This window comes from Cyrtonyx montezumae, unplaced genomic scaffold (genome assembly GCF_038088225.1).
Source record: "Cyrtonyx montezumae isolate F1298 unplaced genomic scaffold, pur_monq_1.0 scaffold_1, whole genome shotgun sequence".
Classification (NCBI taxonomy): Eukaryota; Metazoa; Chordata; class Aves; order Galliformes; family Odontophoridae; genus Cyrtonyx; species Cyrtonyx montezumae.
This window is the reverse complement of record NW_027071825.1, coordinates 9,535,002-9,552,979: the sequence shown is the minus strand read 5'-3', so window position 1 is coordinate 9,552,979 and position 17,978 is coordinate 9,535,002. Positions and strand designations below refer to the sequence as shown.

Below are 17,978 nucleotides of genomic sequence, written 5' to 3'. Positions count from 1 at the left end.
ATATTTGCACTGAGTGGAAGAAGAGTGCTGCAGGAGGATCAGCATATGATCATGAAGTTAATTATAGATGGTGTCTTAATGCACGTTCAGTGACGCCTGGCTTAAGATTATGAGTCCTTCTTTGGTTTATCACTTTTTGTGTTTGGTTTAATGCCGATAATGGTTACTTTAAGTATGCTGTGGCATGTTACAAATGTAGACTTGCTTGCTATGCACATGTGAAGATCATTTTTGTTGTCATAGTCTGTGTGATCTGCAGGCTCTTCTCTTGTGTTGTTGCCCTTGTGCTTCTTAACTTGCTTTCCTTATGATGCCTGCATAATATGTTACTCAGTGCAATGGAAGCTAGCCTCTGTTTGTGCTGCCGCTTATGTCCTCATTTCAAATTCATCCTTCTAAAGCTACTTTCAAAGATACTTTATCCAGAAGAAAGCCCACCGTGGGTGCTGTCTGTTCTCTCCACCTGCTGCCATAATCAGCTGTCAGTGTTGAAATCTCAGATGATAGATGATGGAGGAAGCATTCCAGGGTTTGACTTGGTATGGGGAAGAACTATTACCTGTGTGCAAATGTCTTGCAAACATTGAAGATTGTGCTCGAGCTTACTGCTAGCAATTGGGACCACTGGAAGTTAAAAAAAAAAAAATCATTTTATTAGGTAGATTATAATCTATTAATTTGACAAAGTTCACTGTTTTAATAGGTAGAATCACAAGCAAAACAAAACAAACAACAAAAAAATTAACCTTTCTAATCAGAAAATAGATTGAGATCGTTATGGTTGGTCACAATAACATGATGCTAACATAGCTAATATATTGTGTTCATTCAGTATATGGTATATACTTTATATTTCATAATTCTGGGATTTCTAGATGATAATTAAAATGAATATTTTTTCCAGTGTGCTCTGTGCACAATAGCATCTTGTGCTACTATTCAAGTGTTTTTTCCAATATTACAGATTTGAGAGATGCAATGAAGATTTTTGAATATTTGTGATAATTTCAAAGTTATCCACCAAACAAAAGACAAAGAAACTGAGTCTTTGTAAAAAGAAAGAAAATAAATAAAAACAAAAGCCAAAAATAACAACCTTCATCCTGCAAACTCAAATGAAATTTAATCTGGTCTTTGAAATGACTAAAAACTGGGTTGGGGCTGGGGAAAAACAGGGATTATTTCTGTTTGTTGAAATTCCTTTCCTTCAGAGCTTTAACAATGAAGAGGTGAAATAGAGCCCCTTCCCCTCGTTTTGTTTCTAGAGTGGGAGGTTGCTTTGAAATTACGTGTGTCTGTGTGTGCCACCTCGCCATTAAGCGCTGTAAAAACAAGCAATAACGTTGTTGGAATGCTGGGCTTTCACTGTGCCCAGTGCTGTGGGATTTCTTTGTGCCCAGTTCCCTTTCCCATTTATCTTTATGCATTTCTGCAGTCCTAGGTGTGGAGGAAAAGTGAAGTGAGCAGTCACCAGGCTGTCTCATTCTCCTTGGGCAGGAGTGGATGCTGAGCATGAGTGTCCCAGTGCTGCTTCTGAAGAATTATTTCAAGGCTTAACATATCTTATCAGTGTTGGTATTAGACACTCAGTTGTTTATTTCTTCTTCATTTCATATTTTTTTCTTGACTTTTGATTAGTGTCCTTCTACTTAATCTCTTCCAGTCTGTACTAATTGTTGGAGTATTTCAACTATTTTAAAATGAATCCTAGCTATTCACAGTGGCTCAGTCATTGGGCTTTTTGTTCACCACATCAAACTTGCCATGTGTGGTTGGGATCTAGCTGCTATCCCAGTTTTTTGTTTGTTTTTCTTACTTCACTTCATTTCCATTTCAATTTTGGTACTATGGTATTCTCATATGGATTCCTAACATGCACCCCTTTCATTCGACTTTGGGATTCTTGTATTAAACACAATGTCAGGAGAACAAGAAAATAAAGATTGCAGAAGTCAGAATTACAGATGTGACTGAATCATTACTTTGGTTTGTTATGTGCAAGCAAAGTTAAAAACTTAACATTTGGTGCTTTTCAAAGAGCCTGTTTCCTGAAGCTGGAAGTAATTATGAACCAAACTATGCGGGAAAAGAATGTAAAGCAAAAAATATGAATGGCTGGGCATTGCTTTGAGCTGTTTTGTGCTGTGTGCCCCAATAAGTTCATAAGGAAGAAAGAAAGTTTTGTAAGAAAGAAAGAAAAATGTTCACAGAAAACCAGTTTTACCTAGAGGTTAAGTGGAAACAATGATGGTGTATTTACAGAAAAGGTCGAGGTGTTCAGCAAATATGTGGAACCTTGTTCTGATTGGATGGAAAAAAAAGTGATTCCCTCAGCAACAAGGACAATAGCAATTCAAGCAGCAGGTACCTGAATGTATGCACTCTAAAATTGTTATGTCTGGACAGCATTTTTGCAGAAGTCTTCAAAGAAGTAGCTGAGGACTTTTTGGACAGCTTGTGATGAGTAATAAATCTTCCAGTACTAGTGGAACTCCATATTCTTGGCAGAAAAATTGATATACAAACATTTTAAAGGCAAAAAAATATTGTCTCCATAAGCTATTCAGCCTTATTTTTTATTTTTTACTCTGAGCACAAATAATGATGGCCAATATGAATTTCCAACAAAAACAAACAAAAAAAAAAGCGATAAAAATACACCTCATAGTTAAAATTAGTATCTATTTCATTTTTGTTGGATTGTTATTCTTCAGATGAGTGTCCACAGAGATAACTGGTAGGCATGACATTGGTTCTTTCTTGATACGTATTCCTCTTAGGACTGGGTCTGCACATTTCATTCTTTCAACTAGTTGGACTGATTGTATTAAAGCTGGGAAGCCTATAAAGAAAAAGCTCAGTTCTTTTTTTCCCCTCCCTATCTATAACATGGAACATTTAACTTTGTAGTTCGTTAGTGCAGTAGTATTAATCAAACTGAATGTAATTTGTTTTTCAGGGTGAATGTTATTATGACTAGTTAACTTTAAAAATTGCTGTTCAGTGTTGCCTGAGCAAGCGTTTTTGGAGTTACTGCCTTCTCAAAGGGTAAACTTCCTTTAGACATCACATCAAATTCAGGATCCACCTATAAGCTCACAAATGGCCAAGAGTCTTCCTATTTCTTTATCCTGTTGGAATAAGTGTGTAATAAGCCATATTTCATGTTCTTCCTTCAGAAATCTTCTAAACCTCAGAGAATGGGCCAATACAACCAATTACTTCTGGCTAACTTGTGCCCTGACTGCTGAATATCCTCCTACTGAGGCATTCTTGCTCTCGGAATTTATTTTGGAAGTTGAATAAATACATGTCATTCTGACAGATTGAGCTCTCTACACACAGATCGTTCTCAAAACTCAGCTAAAGAAGTTAAACATTGTTTAAGGATTGTTAAGGAAATTTCCCGTTCAAATTCTGATTAGTTACACTGCTCACTGCAAGGACGAGATTTTCTGTAGAACAATGTGTTTTGATTCAGATCTGCCCTGAAACTTTGTCATTCATCACCATGTTATTGATGACTGGTCATAAAGGAGCAACGTGGAAACAGGTCGCTGTCTGTCCCAAATCAAACAGTCACGAGCTGCTCATAAACCTGGTACAAGAGTTGACTCTGTTGGAAATTCTTAAGGTGTGGATGTGACTGAGCATCGTATCTTCTCTATCTGCCAGGTTTAGTGTAGGCACTGCTTTACTTCCAAAGAAATTGACTTCCTTCTGTTTGTCTTGGGAAATGTTTTGGGGAATCCTCATCTGCCCTCCCTGAACGGCTGACTGGAAATCGTGTGTATTCTGTCAAGGGAACACTCTAATGTTTATCAAGCCTGCCTCTGAAGCATGCCGCTCTGAAGAGCACTTTTGTTGTGCTATCTAGACACACTTTAGTTGTCAGCTCATCATTTGTATCTTTGGGTCTGGCTGTGAGTAGGCTTTATGAATGGGGTGAATGGGCAGACACTGCTTCACTTGATCTGCCTCTGAATTTGTCTTCTGCTTTGCTACAACGTGACCAGAAATGTCAAAGCTGTGCTGCGTGTATCTACTAAAACTTAAATGTTAACAGTATGTAGCAGATCATCAAGGCAGGGAAGGTCTTGGTAGATTTCTTACGTGTTCCAGTTTGTAGCTTTCTTCTTCTGAAGAAGTCAGTGTGGAACTTGGGTTACTTGGTGCATGTTGGAATCCATGACATGTCTTTGATACAGGTGAGCGAAGACAGATTTTCTTGATTTCTTTCTTCAGAAAGAAAAGTGCAAAAAATTCAGGGCCCCATGACTGTATGTAGCATTTTGTAGAACTACTGCTAAACCACATTCTCCAATTTGTGAGGTCGGCCCTTCATACCATCTAAAGTAATTATTCACCGATGAGCTTTTTTCCCTCTGCATTTCAATCCAGACCAGGAAAGAAAAAGGTAAAAGAAAAATGTTTATTCTTATTCTTTGGTTGAGAGGAATTAGTTTGTTATTCCAGGTCATTCAAATAAAAGTTTAGAGAGCAATCTTTGCTGCCCTCTGGATTTGCTACCAGGTAGCCAAGAGATTCTTCCAAGTGGGAGACTTATTCTCCTAAGGTTTGGTTTCTGCCAGCTGCATCTGAATGAAATGAGGGCTGCTCTACTTGTAGCTGCTCTGACACACTGCTAAAATGAAACTATAATGAAATAGATTCTCCACTGATGAGTAGATGCATATTAACAGACAGAGAGCTTCCTTACATTAGTGCTTTGCTGTCTCTAGGATAATTCTAATTTGATGACTCTAGTTCTGATGATATGGGAAATAATAAGTAATGCTTCGCTGTTGGTCTTTTCATTACCGTTCTGCAGTACCAGAGTGTGAAAGCACCCTGTGATCCACACTTAAACAGTGAGTTTCTCTGAAATTAACTGCTCCCTGAACTAGCTGTGTTATCAAATGGAATGAATGAAGAGTGGAGATGTGCTGGCACAGGGAGGCGGTGGGGTCACCGTCCCTGCAGGTGTTCTAGAGCTGTGTTGTTGTGGCACTGAGGGATGTGGTCAGTGGACATGATGGAGAGGGGGGGAGGTTGGACAGGATGATCTTGAAGGCCCTTCCTTGATGACTCTATGATTCTACCTTAGAAGTCTTTTCCAGACTTAATGGCTTCTATGATTCTGTGATTCTGTTCTATGAAATTTTTCAGAAGTAAAATTAGTTGATTAAAACCTTAGTTCAACTGACTTCCTCATTTGGCAGTTAAAACTGCTAACCACTGAGTTTTGATATTCAAATCTATTGAACTGTAGTATCCACGAACTTAAAGCTCTGATTTCAGCTGTGACGCTTCAGGAATTTTTAATCTTTTTTTCTCCAGCTCTAGGCTTTGGAGGAGTATCTTTATTTTCAGCACAACCCCTAGGAGCAGGGGATTACTGTGTTCTAATTGGATTGAGTTATTAATTTTCATCTCTTTAGCACTTCTTGGTCTTTCCTAGACCTACCCTGCTGGATTCATTACACTGCAAACATGAAAGCACTGTTCCTGATCCAAAGAAAATGTTGCCTGCTTGTAGGTGCAACAGATGAGGAGAGGTGATGAAGACTGAGAGTTTTGGCAATAAAATAATGACATTTAAATTTATCTTCTTGTTTTCTTTCAGATGGGCAAAAATGGTGAGCTTTTTGTTTTCCATCAGACTTTTAATGGCTCACCTTTTATTGCCATTGTACAAACTGTGAGTTTTTAGAGGCAATTAAGTAGAGGACTATAGGATTTCACTTGCTGAAGTTTTGCAAATTGCATGTTATCATTTCTGAGTTTGGGGAAAAATTGAGGCTCTGATTTTTTTTTTTTTTAGACAGCTATTTTAGAACACAATTCATGTAGGAAACTCCTTGCTTGCTGAGTCTTATCTGAATAGCATTCTGTGTTGTTTTTTTTCCTGCATGCAGCTAGTCTTAAAGGTAAGCTGTAGCAGAAACAGATTTTTTTGTTTGGTTGTTCGATTTTTTTTTTGAGAGAAAATATGTTAAGAAATCACAACAAAACAAACAAAAAACGGAAATCAGGAGATCAGGAAATCAGTATTTATTACTCAATTTGTTGAGGAGCATGCTGCAAAAAGTCACATGCAAAATGTGCCATGGACTTCTCTTGGATCTTTACCTGCATTCTTTGACCCCAGTTTTATAAACTCACCATTTAGTTTATTTGCTGGTTGAAAAACTCCTTTCTAGCTTGGCTGTTTCTGACTCTTCTCAGCAAGAATCCTAACATATTGGGTTTTTTTGGAGCTGATAAAAGGTTATTTATCCAGAAGCTCCAGACAGGCTACTGAATTCTGCAGCTGGAAGAGATGATGCAGTGATCCAGACCTTTCTGAAAAATAGATGACTTGTTGCTGTATTTTTTAAGGTGTTTGTGTATTTAGCACTGCTGAGACACACAGAATCATGCAGAATTGCAGGGTTTGCAAGGGGCCTCAAGAGATCACCAAGTCCCAGCCCCCCTACTAAGGCGAGTACTGTACAGTAGGTTGCAGAGATCTCATCTGAAATTCCTTCTTCTGCCTAGTCATCTAAATCCAGGACGGAGCTGTCTTTTTTTTCCTAATATGTCAAAGTTATGGAATGAAATTCAACAAGGAATTAGCATCCTCATGCCTGTTTTGTGAATGAAAGACTCCAGTGTTTTGGTGGCGTTTCATAAAGGGTGGATGACACTGCCAGTTTATGTTAGTGGTGTTTTGCTTTCAGTGTCCCTCTGTCTAGTTAGTATTTCCCAAAGATATCACTACCGTGTCTTGCCTTCATTCAGGGCAAAGTAGATGGGCTGTGGGTTTTGGTGGAATGCCTTTAAAATTTTGTTTTCCTGAGACAGTTTAATGTAACCTAATCTTCTTCAGCTGTTGTTCTTGAGTAGCCCAAATAAATAAATAAATGTACGTGTTGGTTATATGTGCTGTTAAGAAATTAATTTCACAGAAAGCCGCAGTTCTTGGTGGAGAAGCAGAACAGGACATTTTTTTTAGTGTGCATCATACCTTTTTTAGAAAGAGGGATTTGAACCATCTCTCCTCCTATTCAGTCATACAATCTCCTTGAAGAATTTGCTTACATACTGAAGTAACATTTGAAAATATTTACATCTGTTTAGCTGGCTGTAGTGATAGATGCATTTCCTGTCTCTTTCAGTGTAAGCATTCTGCTTTTCCTCTTCTTTCTATCTCCTCATTCCTTCTTTTTGTTTGTTTAGTTTTTCCTCAGCTGGGCTAGAAAAACAGCAAGTGTCACATGATCCATCCATGTAATCCTTTTGAACCAAAGTTTGGAAACTTTTAACGGAGCTATAATCAGAGCTCCTCAAACTTGTTTGTTTCCTAAAGCATGCTGCCCTCCTGTTGAATAGGGAGCAATAGGTGGGTCCTTCAGCTCCCCTTCCTTCCTTAATGCCTTGCACCTAAGGAGATGCCACTTGTCAAAGTGACAGATGATCATGGCTCTGCTTATAGAACTCTGATGTGCAAACATGCTTTTCAGTCCTCAGCTGTTACTGGTGCAGGGGAATTGACTTCTATGTACGTTAAACCTGCTTGTTATTGCTAATGACCTCTCTTCCTCTGTGACTCAGCGTTAGCTGAAGGAATGTAAAGGAAGGCTACATCCCCAGCCCTGCTCAGGGTGTCCTCCCTTGCCTTTACTTGAACTGTAATGCTTGTCAAAAGGCTTGTGGTCTATAATGGGAGAGCTGATGGTGCACTTGCTTTCTTAGGCTGTGTCTTCCTGAAAATGCAACTCTGGACATATCTAGGAGAAAGTAAGCTGAAAGCTTTATTCCAAGAGCCTATGAAATACACCACTATTTAACTGGGCCCTAAAGGTCCACAGGGATACTTCTAGCTAACAATGCATCGTGTCTGTGATGGATGCAGCTGGCTCAGGAAATTTGACTGGAAATCCTATTTGAGGTAAAGTGCTATGAACTTTGAGTTGTATGGATTTGGATTCTTAGCATGAACTGCTTCGATCTAGTGATCTGCCCTTTTTATGCCAATTCTTTATCACCATTCACTTTGTGAATCTGTAATGGTATAAGACTCAAGTTGTTTTAGACCACAGAGAGAGAAACCTTAAGGTGAAGAGTTAGCGTGTTGCTAAAGGACTCCTTTTCCCTGTTTCATATACCATATATCTTGTGTGCGAGAGCAAACAGTCCTCAAAGATGATCTTAAGCAAATGAAGTTTTCTAATTGTCACAATTCACAATTTAAAGTCCATGCGGAAGATGAGGCAAAATGTCTCTTAAACTGGATTTTGTAATATTCAATTATGTGAACTTAATTGCAGACTTTTTTTTTAGTAGTTCAAACACAGAGTTTTTAATACTCATGTCTTTTTTAAAATGAACTTAGATTCTAGCCCAATGAAGATGACATGCTGTCTCTGATCAGGATATGATGAAGGAATTAACCATGGTGACACTTTAATATTTGAAATTAAAAGATGACACACATCTGCCAAATTCGAGCAGAAGGAAAAATCTTGATCCTTTTTCTAATCCTCTGAAAGCAGCTGGCTTTTTAACTTATCCAAATTGTGAAATTTTGTTAAGATTGATGGCCACATAACAGTGTAGAGAAGCACGGAGAATCTTAAGGAGGAATTCAGGATGTGTATTAGTCTCATAGGAGGAAAGTAAGGAGAAATAAAAAGAATGAGTGTAGTTTCCTTTTACTGGAAAGAAGCCAATTGCTTTCCTTTAACATCACCCTCGTGCAGGCACTTGTTTAAAAAATGCAGATGTTTACAGTTACTGACTATGAATTGTTTCCTTCATTCATTCTTGAGAAATGTAGTATCTTACTGGGCTTTTGTCCCTGCACAAAGCCTGAGGAAAATGTGAGGTTCTATCATGCTGTCTGATGACTTGCTTTCTGCCATCTCCAGCTCTCTGACTGCCTTCACTCACCTGATGCTCTTACTGTAATGAGGAGCACGAGAATCGGGAGTTGGAGTGGGTGTGCTTGGACTTGGAAGATGTAGAGAGAGTTTCTACCTTTCTTCAACAGCAGTCATAGTAGCCACGGCTCACCTACCCCAACTACTTCTGTGGCATTGGGATCTCCTTCAATTCCAAGCACAGTAACAGAGCTAGTGTGTTGAAGCTGTTTTCTGGTAAAGCACTAAGGAAGGAATATTTTTTGGTTTGATAAGTAGTTCTTGACCCATCTGTTGTAAGCAACAAGCAGGATTATAAAAAAATAAGCACAAATTCTTAATAAAGTGCACCATGTTTTGATTTAGAAAGAAGAAACATGATCACAAAAGTAGCAGTGTAGTAAGTACATCCACATTAAATGTGGGAGATGCTTATTCATGCATTTTGGTTCTGCATCCTATTTTTGTTACAGAACTGGATACTTGCAAACAGGCAGTGTGATTCTGGAAAGCTGGATTTGTTTATTTGAGGCTGTGTAGGTCTCTCACACCTGCAGCTTTGTAGTGTGGGGCACTTCATGCAGGATGTTCAGCAGGCTAGCTTGTGGAATTATGATCTTTGTGAAATCATAGAATATTTAAGATTGGAAAGATGGTCATCAACCCATTCCTGTGATGGCTCTAAGCCACGGACCTCGGTGCCGCATAGCCAGGGTTTTTTAGCACCTCCAGGGATGGTGACTCTACCGCTTCCCAGGGCAGTGTGTGCCAGTGCAAAATGGCTCTTTCAGAGAAGAAATCTTTCCTAATATTGATCATCTCCTAGTGTAACTTAAGATGTTAGTTTGGATAATTTCATGAAGTAGCAGAATGGTAGGTATCAAGGCTGTATGCAGCCTTATTCCAAATATTTGGCTTTGAGTTGTATGGTAATATAGGCTCGTCATTATGAGCATACTGGCAATGACAGCATGGCCTCAGCGTGTAATCTGAAGATTATTTAAAAGACAGAGTGCCAATTTATCATTTTCTGTACCCTTCTGGCTTAACATGTGGCTAACAGAAAGGACATGGGAATACAAGATGGCAGCTACAATGGGTATCCAAGAAACATTCTGCCTCTGGCTGCCTGGGTTGTGGATTTCACAGCATCCAAGCAATGTGAGCAGATCTGCCCTCAGGCTCCAACCATTTTGTGCTCTGTGATGGACAGCTCCGCCATCAGTATGCTGTGCTGTGCTGGTCATGTGTGCAGGGCTTTCAGCCTACCATTCTTCTACAGGAACACCATGATGGGCATCTGAGTGACATTTTAATTTGATAATGAAAGCACCATTAAATTAGAAAAGAGAAAAATGCCTGTGCTTGTGGCATAAGGTATTCTGTGTGACTGCTGAGGTTGTCTGAGAAAGGCCTGCTGTTGAAATAGTTATACAAGTTTGCCAGCAATGACTCACTGTCGTGGTGGCTACAGATAAATTCCAGTTGCTTTGAGCTTGTTTTTGAAGATTTTGGTTTTAAGGGTTGCTGTATTTTCGTTAAGCCAGAAAAATCCAGCAACACTTAAGTTTGCTTAATAAAAGATTAAAATTTCCCCCATTTCTTCATATCTGAAATGCTAGCGTGCTGCAGCAAGCTGTGATCTCTACACCATTCTGTCCCCTTGGATCATGTTAGAAGGGGATGCATTTCAGCGCTATTAAAAGTTTGTTTTGTCAACAACACCTTTCCTTCCTGTGCCTATTTATGAAGAGATCCTGACTGGAGTCTGAACAGATTGTTCATTGCGTGTCTTTCGGATCCAGCTCTCCAGATGCTCATTTCTTAGTTACTTTCTCATTTAGTGATGTGTATTATAATGTCACCTGTGGAAGCTGGACAAGTGGGTTTGTGTTCTAGGCAATATCTTACATCTGTAATTTGGTCGGTATATATATAGAGAGAGAGAATGAAACATTATCTTTGTTATAATTACATGACAGTATAACTAGCCAAGTTGTTCTGTCCATAGATGAGGAATTACAACAGTAGAAGATGAAATTATTTGACCAAAGTTATATGGTTAATCTGTGACAGAATTAGATTTGAGTCTATGGTACTTTAAGTTTCTTAGTGTACTTTTTATCTTAAGAGTCTTAACATGTAAAATACATACAGTAACTTTTTATTTTCTCTAGCTTACATCCTTCTCCAGCTGTTGAAGACTTCCATTCATCAGAAATAGCCTATTCTGTTAAAAACTGTAGATTTAGGAGGCTTTGCAGTATATGTGCCTGACTGTAAATGAACTCTCCGTACCTTGATCATCCAACTTGGAACAGGCCATAATCTCTTGGGAAGTGATCTCAGTACTGGTAGAAGAAGGGGAGTTGCCTCCTGTTCAGTGTGGAGTAATTGACATTCAAATACAAAATTTGGCCAGCCAGGATTCTGTTTGTACTGCTGCTCACAATCCCACCAGGACCCTGTGCAGCTTTGTATTGTTTACTTGAAATGCTCTGAATCCATGCCCACTACCTCTAGCAGCAGTTGGCTAGCCAACAGATGTTGGTGATACCTACAAAAGAAAACAGTTGTGCTAATAATGGGCTGCTCAAAGTTATTTTTGTAGACCTATTTTGCAATATCTAAACAAACAATTTTTTTCCCAAGTCACTCGTTAGGTCTATAGTAATATCTCAAATATATATTTCTTTGAATTGCTAAATGTTGAACAGATCCTGCTTCTGTACAAAAACTAAATGGAGTAAAATATGTATTCTGCATTTGGCCCTGAAATTGCTAGCTAAGCTGAATTGTTAGGCACATCTCAACAGAACAACAGCAATGTTGTCTGTCTCAAATGCTGAATGCATCCCTTGATGACAGCTTGTCAGAACTCCTTGGCAATTTGTTTCAAGTGTTTAAGAGTATCTCTAAGTAATACTTTTCTGTAATTTTAACTTTGATCATACTCTAGAAAAAATAGCCAAAGCTAACTGCTGGTTATACTTTCCTTCTGAAATGCCTAAAATTATGTTGTAATATTTTTCTTCCATGTTCTTTACCTTCCTAGGTATGAAAATCTTTCAACAAAAGTAGTTTAGTGGTATTTCAAATATCTTTAACACTATCCATTGTTTATTCTCCTCTGATGCCATATTGCAACAAATGAATTTTCTTCTGTGTTGGCTGCTATTCCTCATAGCTGTTATTTGGAAAATCTGTAAGGAAAGAAAAATGTCTTCAATGATTGCAAAAGCCAGTTTGTAGCAAGAGAGTCCTGACTCTCTCTTTTTTTTAATTATTATTATTTTACAGGCCTCCAGAATTAGCATCAAAGTATGCAAATTTCTCCGAGGGAGTGTGCAAGCCTGGTTATGCATCAGCACTCATGACTGTCATCTTCCCAAAGTAAGTAATTACCATACTTTTCCCTAAATTCATCATGGTTCATGGGCTTAGTTATCTTGATTTAAAGATTTCAGCTGATGGAGAATCTGGTAATTGTGTGCCGGATTTAAACTCATTACTGCAAGTATTCATCTCATCTTCATTTTCAATCTATATAAGACTTTGGATTCAAGAAGAAGGTTTTTTTCCTGCTGAAATCCTACATATCTTTTTTTCTTTTAGTAGATACTTACAGACCACAGTTCAGTTAGCTGCCCCCAGTAGTTTACTGCCTTGAACTGATGCCATGTGAACAGGGAGTAGCTCATCTCCCACCTTGTTTTCTTCTTCAGACATTGAAAAATCACATTTGTAGTTCTAAACATAGCATCTTGCCAGGGATTCCGTGTTCAGCTGCTTCTCTTATAGGACCCCTAAACCTTACTAAGGTCAACAGTTTGTTCCAGGGCATCATTTACTTCTTTGTTAATAGAATTCAGTGTCAAATATGTCATTATTTTACCTAGGATTGGCGTGAGGTTGGGGCTTACATTTTTCAGGCTTGATCCTTGCCTTTAATTGTTGGGCTTTTGTTTGTTTGTTTTATTTGGATAAAGTTGATTTGGCTGTTTTCAAGCATGAATAAAATGAATAAATGTTTTCCCATTCTAAAGGTTCCTGACTTCTTAGTACAATTTCGAATGTAAATAGGCAAAATATGATGGAAACAGTTAAGATAGAATAAATATTTTTCAGAGGATGTAACTCTTCTTGGTAAGTGCTTCTTTAGTGGTAAAAATGTGACTTCTGACTTCCCCAAGTATGAACGTGCACAAGATGGATCCAAGAGCAAAGCCCTTAGAAATCTCAAAATGCATCTGCTGGTAAGGAAAGACTGAATGAAATTATTTTCATGGGGTCCACAGTCAATCAGTTCTCATTATAGCATCGCTTACTGTCTCCATCAATAATCCTAGGTTAAAAATGCAGATGATACATTTATTGGGGAGTGCTCAGTAAATGATTGGGTAGTTCTAGAGAACAATCTGGGATTGCCTGATTTAGATGGCTGTAGTCCAACAAAATGAATGTTAAGATGTCCAAATATGAAATAAGACATCTGGAAGGAACAAACACAGATTATACCTTTAAGATTAAAGCAAAAAACAAACAAAAAAACCCAAACAACTCTGTCTTGGAAGCGGACTGAAAGGTTTCCTGTAGTCTTAGCAAAATATCATAGCTGAAATGCTTTTTCAAGGTCTTATGTACATGCATAAGTTGAAAGATTACATTTGTGTGTCAAGTTCATTGCAATCTTTGCAAGAAGAAAAGAACACAACTCAAGTCTTCTGGAGTGCTGTATCCAGTTTTGATGGTGAAAGTGTGATTTGGGAAGGAAAACAGTAATGTAAACAAGGCTCCTTAGAAATAAGTCATCTTTCTGAAGCAAGAGTCTTATCCAAATGAATAGAATAGGAAAAAGCATTATCTTTGGCAAGTTAAATATAAACCATAATGAAGTGGGCCAAAAAATGTTGAGGATCAACATTATAAAGGCATGAAAAATAATAAAGCTTTCTGTCTAACTGTCAAAAACAGAAATCATGCCAGAGATCTTGATGGACTGATAGATGATCCTAGTATTACATGTGAGCTAACAGAAGGTAAAGCCATTGCAGAGAAGTTATTTGCATTACTGTTCACTACAGAGTAGTTCCCATGTGGAGACTGCCTTTAAGGGGGACAAGCTGGAAGAGGCTGACAGAAGGTTGACATTGGAGCAAATTGGCACAATGAATTACTAGGAGAAGTTTTTAATTTGTGAAGGACTCAGTGATGAAGTTGTTGAGTTACATATGGTTGTGTACAATCATTGCTTAAATTGGCCTTAGAATGGAAGAATGAAAAGCAGTAACCGTGTCAGGCTTTTAAAGAGGGGACCATGGATCATTTTGGAAAGTGGTAACTCTTAGACAGCCCTGGTTTCTAAATTGAGCACCTTGGTAGGAACTGTAAAAAAAAAAAAAAAAAAAAAAAAAAAAAAGAATAGAATTAGTGTTCACAAGAATAAAGGCGATAGGAGAAAAGAGTCAAGTTGTCTTCAGTGACAGGAAGTCTGGCCTTGTAAATCTGCTCATGTTGTTTGGATGGCTGGGTGAGTGTTTGGTGAAGGTGATTTAAACACTGCAACACGACTGGATATCTTTGAAGGAAAATAAAATGCTAAAGGACTCGAGGACTGTTGGGAAATTAAGCTGTTTTAATCCTGCCGTGATTAGATAGTGACTTGATAAAGGTTGAAAACCATACAGGGGGAAAAAAAAGAATGCATGCTGGGATCTGTGCTGGTCCAAGTGTTCATAAAATATTTGGAACAGTGGATGAATAGTAAAGTGGTGATGCATTTTTCCAGGTAGCAAGACCAACAGCTGAGTAGGAGGAATATCAGTGGGATTTCACAGCACCAAGTGATGGGACAACAAAATAGCAGACCAGGCTCAGTCCAGCTAGATGGGCAGCAGCATTTTTTAAGATGCATATGCCTAATGATGGACTCAATTATGCCTTTCAAATCAGGATAGAGATACTGGAATTACTCTGGAGGGTTCCGTGACTTACTGACCAGTGGTGGTTAAAAGACTGGATGTATCAGAAGAAAAATGCAGGAAAACCAAAAATGTGTTATCCCACTGCACCTCTCACCTTGCACTTCCATCTTCAATGATGGATCTAATTCTCTTCAACTAATTTTGAAATAGGTGTAGAATAATTAAGTATATATAGTGGTAACAAAGAATAAACAGAAACAGAGCTATTTCTACACTCAAAAAAATTGAATAGACTTCATCTTTTTAGGCTGAGATAATCAGAGGGCAGAAGGTATTAGTAACTGTGTGAAGTAGTAAATGCTGTGGAGACAGTGTTTGGGTGATTGCTGCTCTCAGAACAAGACTTGAGCTATTAATTGAAATCAAGATCTGTTGACTGTGATGATTCTGAAACAGTCTCTGACAAGGAAATCTCTTGTTACAGGAGGCTGAAACCTAAACACATGTTGAGGGAAGAGGGGGGCAGAACTGGATGATTTTTGAGGACCCTTCTAACCCAAGGGCATTCTATTATAACATCCTTTTTCTTAGACTTTTTACCAAAGTAGTGGCCAGACGACAATGAGTATAGGGCTCAACTGATATTGGGTCTAATTCATCATGTCCATGCTAGCTTTTCTGTTGTTCTTCCTTTCACTTATTGTGTTTTTTGGTGTAATTTTTTAAAAGCCAATATGACTTAAAGGCAGGTTGGCAAAGCTTCATAGAAATGTGCTGCAGTCTGAGTCATGACAAATATTCTCCACCAAGAGTGATGAACACATACTCTCAGTATTGCATGCAGCTGGGTTGCATCTGGTGCTCTCTGCACCCAGAGCAGTTTTGTTGCAGGAATGCAGTTAGGTAACTCTTCATTTCACGAGATAATCTGATTCTGCCTCTTAAAAATTGACTAACAGTAGATAATGACTCAAAGTGGCTGAAGTACGGTTATTGGTTTCTGAATGAAACAAGGAAAATGGCAAGCATCTTCAGTAAAATGGCATCACTGGGTCTTTATTCAGAGAATTAGACTATTTTAGTAGGTCTGAGGTCGCCTACAAGTCTGGAGCTGGTGCTTTGACCTTTTTGTAGAAGGCACTCACTTGTGTTTGCATTAACACTGCAGTCTCCTGCGTGTCTGGCCTTAGTGTGGAAACGATGCTGCGTGTGTGCAGTTCTTTCTTTTTCTATGCCCTATTCTTTATCAAATGAGAAAGGAAACCTCTGCCCTTGGTTTGTGGTTGACATGCCAGCTCGGGACAGTTCAGCTGCTGACAGTTTTCCAACCGCAAACTCTTGTAAGCTGGCAGAGAGCACTAGAAATTCAAAGAGGCAGTAAACACGGGGAGTGCGGCCTTTCAGCCTTGTGAATCTGTGCATGGATCAAGAATATGGGGAAAAGCATTGAAGGAAAGAAAGAAAGAGTATCTAAAAGGATTTCAGCGTAAGGGAGGGCAGGCAAGCTTGATGTACAGCAACAACAACAACAAAAAAAAGCTGTTGTTACCAGAATAGTGACTTTGTGATTCAGATATGTAAGACTATATCGCGCCAAGGATACAGTTGTAAACATCTCTTTTAAGTGACATGGTGCTAGGAAATAGTTCTATATACATGAATAGAAACTTCTTTAAGTCAGTTCACTAAAAAAAAAAAGTACTTCGTTTCTTTGGACATTTTGGTGCAGACTTTCTACAGATTAGCAACTGGCATATTCTTGACATTTTTCATCTTTGGGTTCTTTTTAAATACAGCAGCCCACTCTGAGGAAGAACAGCTCTCTCATAAACTCTGCTGGGTTTATATTTTCATGCTGAATTGTTTCTTTGTACATAAAGTTCAAAATGCTTTCATATTGGTGGTGAATACATAACACAGATATTCTCCAGACGTTGAGATTTCAGTGGCTTTCTGTCCTGTCATTCTTCTGTATTTTCTGCTGCTTACATCCCCGCAAGGGACTTCAGGTCTGTGGGTCTCAGACTTCTGAGACTTCCTCTGCTTACCCAGCCCAGGCCTGTGCAGCTGGCACAGTCCCAGAGTGTCCTTCTGCATCACAAAAAGAGCCTGGCAGATTTGTCTTTGCCACTGTCCTGCAAATGTAGTTTATGAAGCTTTTGTTCTTCAGATAAAAGCATTCTTACACCCAGAATTCTGCATAGCCTGGGGCTTCAGGTGGAACTGGGGTCTGACAGACCTCCAGCAGAGGCCTTAATAGGGATCACCATGACTGCCAGTGTGGTCCTCTTGTCCCAAATACTTCCTTATTCATTTCCATATCCCATTCTAGGAACTTGTCCCTCTTAAAATAAGCACACAGAAATACCTTTCCATTCTCCACTTTCCTGCTTTGTTGCTATTCAGAAGAAAATATTATTCTGCTGCTTAGAACTGACTTCTAAGGCTCTGCCTTTGCTGGCAGCTCAAACCCCGGGCTGAGTTTATGCATTAACAGACCGACTAACTGCTAGCAGATCTAATCTATTAAGAAAATATTCTTCTCCTGAAGAGTGGTGATGTGCAGGCTGCCCAGGGAGGTGGTGGGGTCACCATCCTTGGAGGTGTTTCACAACTTCGGGGAGATGTGGTCAGTGGGCATGGTGGGGTGGGTTGGGCTTGGCCCAGGTGATCTGAGAGGGCTTTTCCAGTCTTTATAATTCTTGATTCTGTGACTTCACTGATGTCTATCTGACCCAGTACTTCATGAATTACTGCCAGATGCAGCATGGGCTTGCATTGAAGTTGAAGTGACAGGGCACAAGTTCCTTGCTTTGCCACTGCCTGGGAAGGTGACTGCTGTTTCCTTTTGGATTATTTGCTTAACGAGAGCAGGAATCTGAAGGATGGCAGCTTCATGTGGTTCTGGAGAGCTCACTGAAGAAATAGGCTAGATAATTAGTTTGCCACTGAGAACTGCTATGTCATTTTGAGACTGCACCCTGACTGTAACAGAAGCTGCTTTGTGCTCAGTTTTGGATCTCTTCAGGTGCAGTACTCTTAATTTTATAGGTTATACAATATTATATATACATTTATATGCTGAATTAGTTATTAGTTATGAACAGCACCTTGCTTATCCTGTGTGACTAAGGAAATGTTGTTTGTTGCA

The 17,978-nt window shown here is 38.9% G+C and overlaps 1 protein-coding gene across 4 annotated transcripts in view; it reads left to right on the top strand.

Moving 5' to 3' along the window:
* ST3GAL3 (ST3 beta-galactoside alpha-2,3-sialyltransferase 3) overlaps positions 1-17,978 on the top strand; it is a 142,484-nt gene that overhangs the window by 40,910 nt on the left and 83,596 nt on the right. For all 4 annotated transcript variants that reach the window (XM_065740358.1, XM_065740375.1, XM_065740367.1 and 1 more), the window contains one exon: positions 12,204-12,296. In XM_065740358.1, coding sequence (XP_065596430.1) covers positions 12,204-12,296 — 93 coding nt within the window. The remainder of the gene's footprint in view (positions 1-12,203; positions 12,297-17,978) is intronic.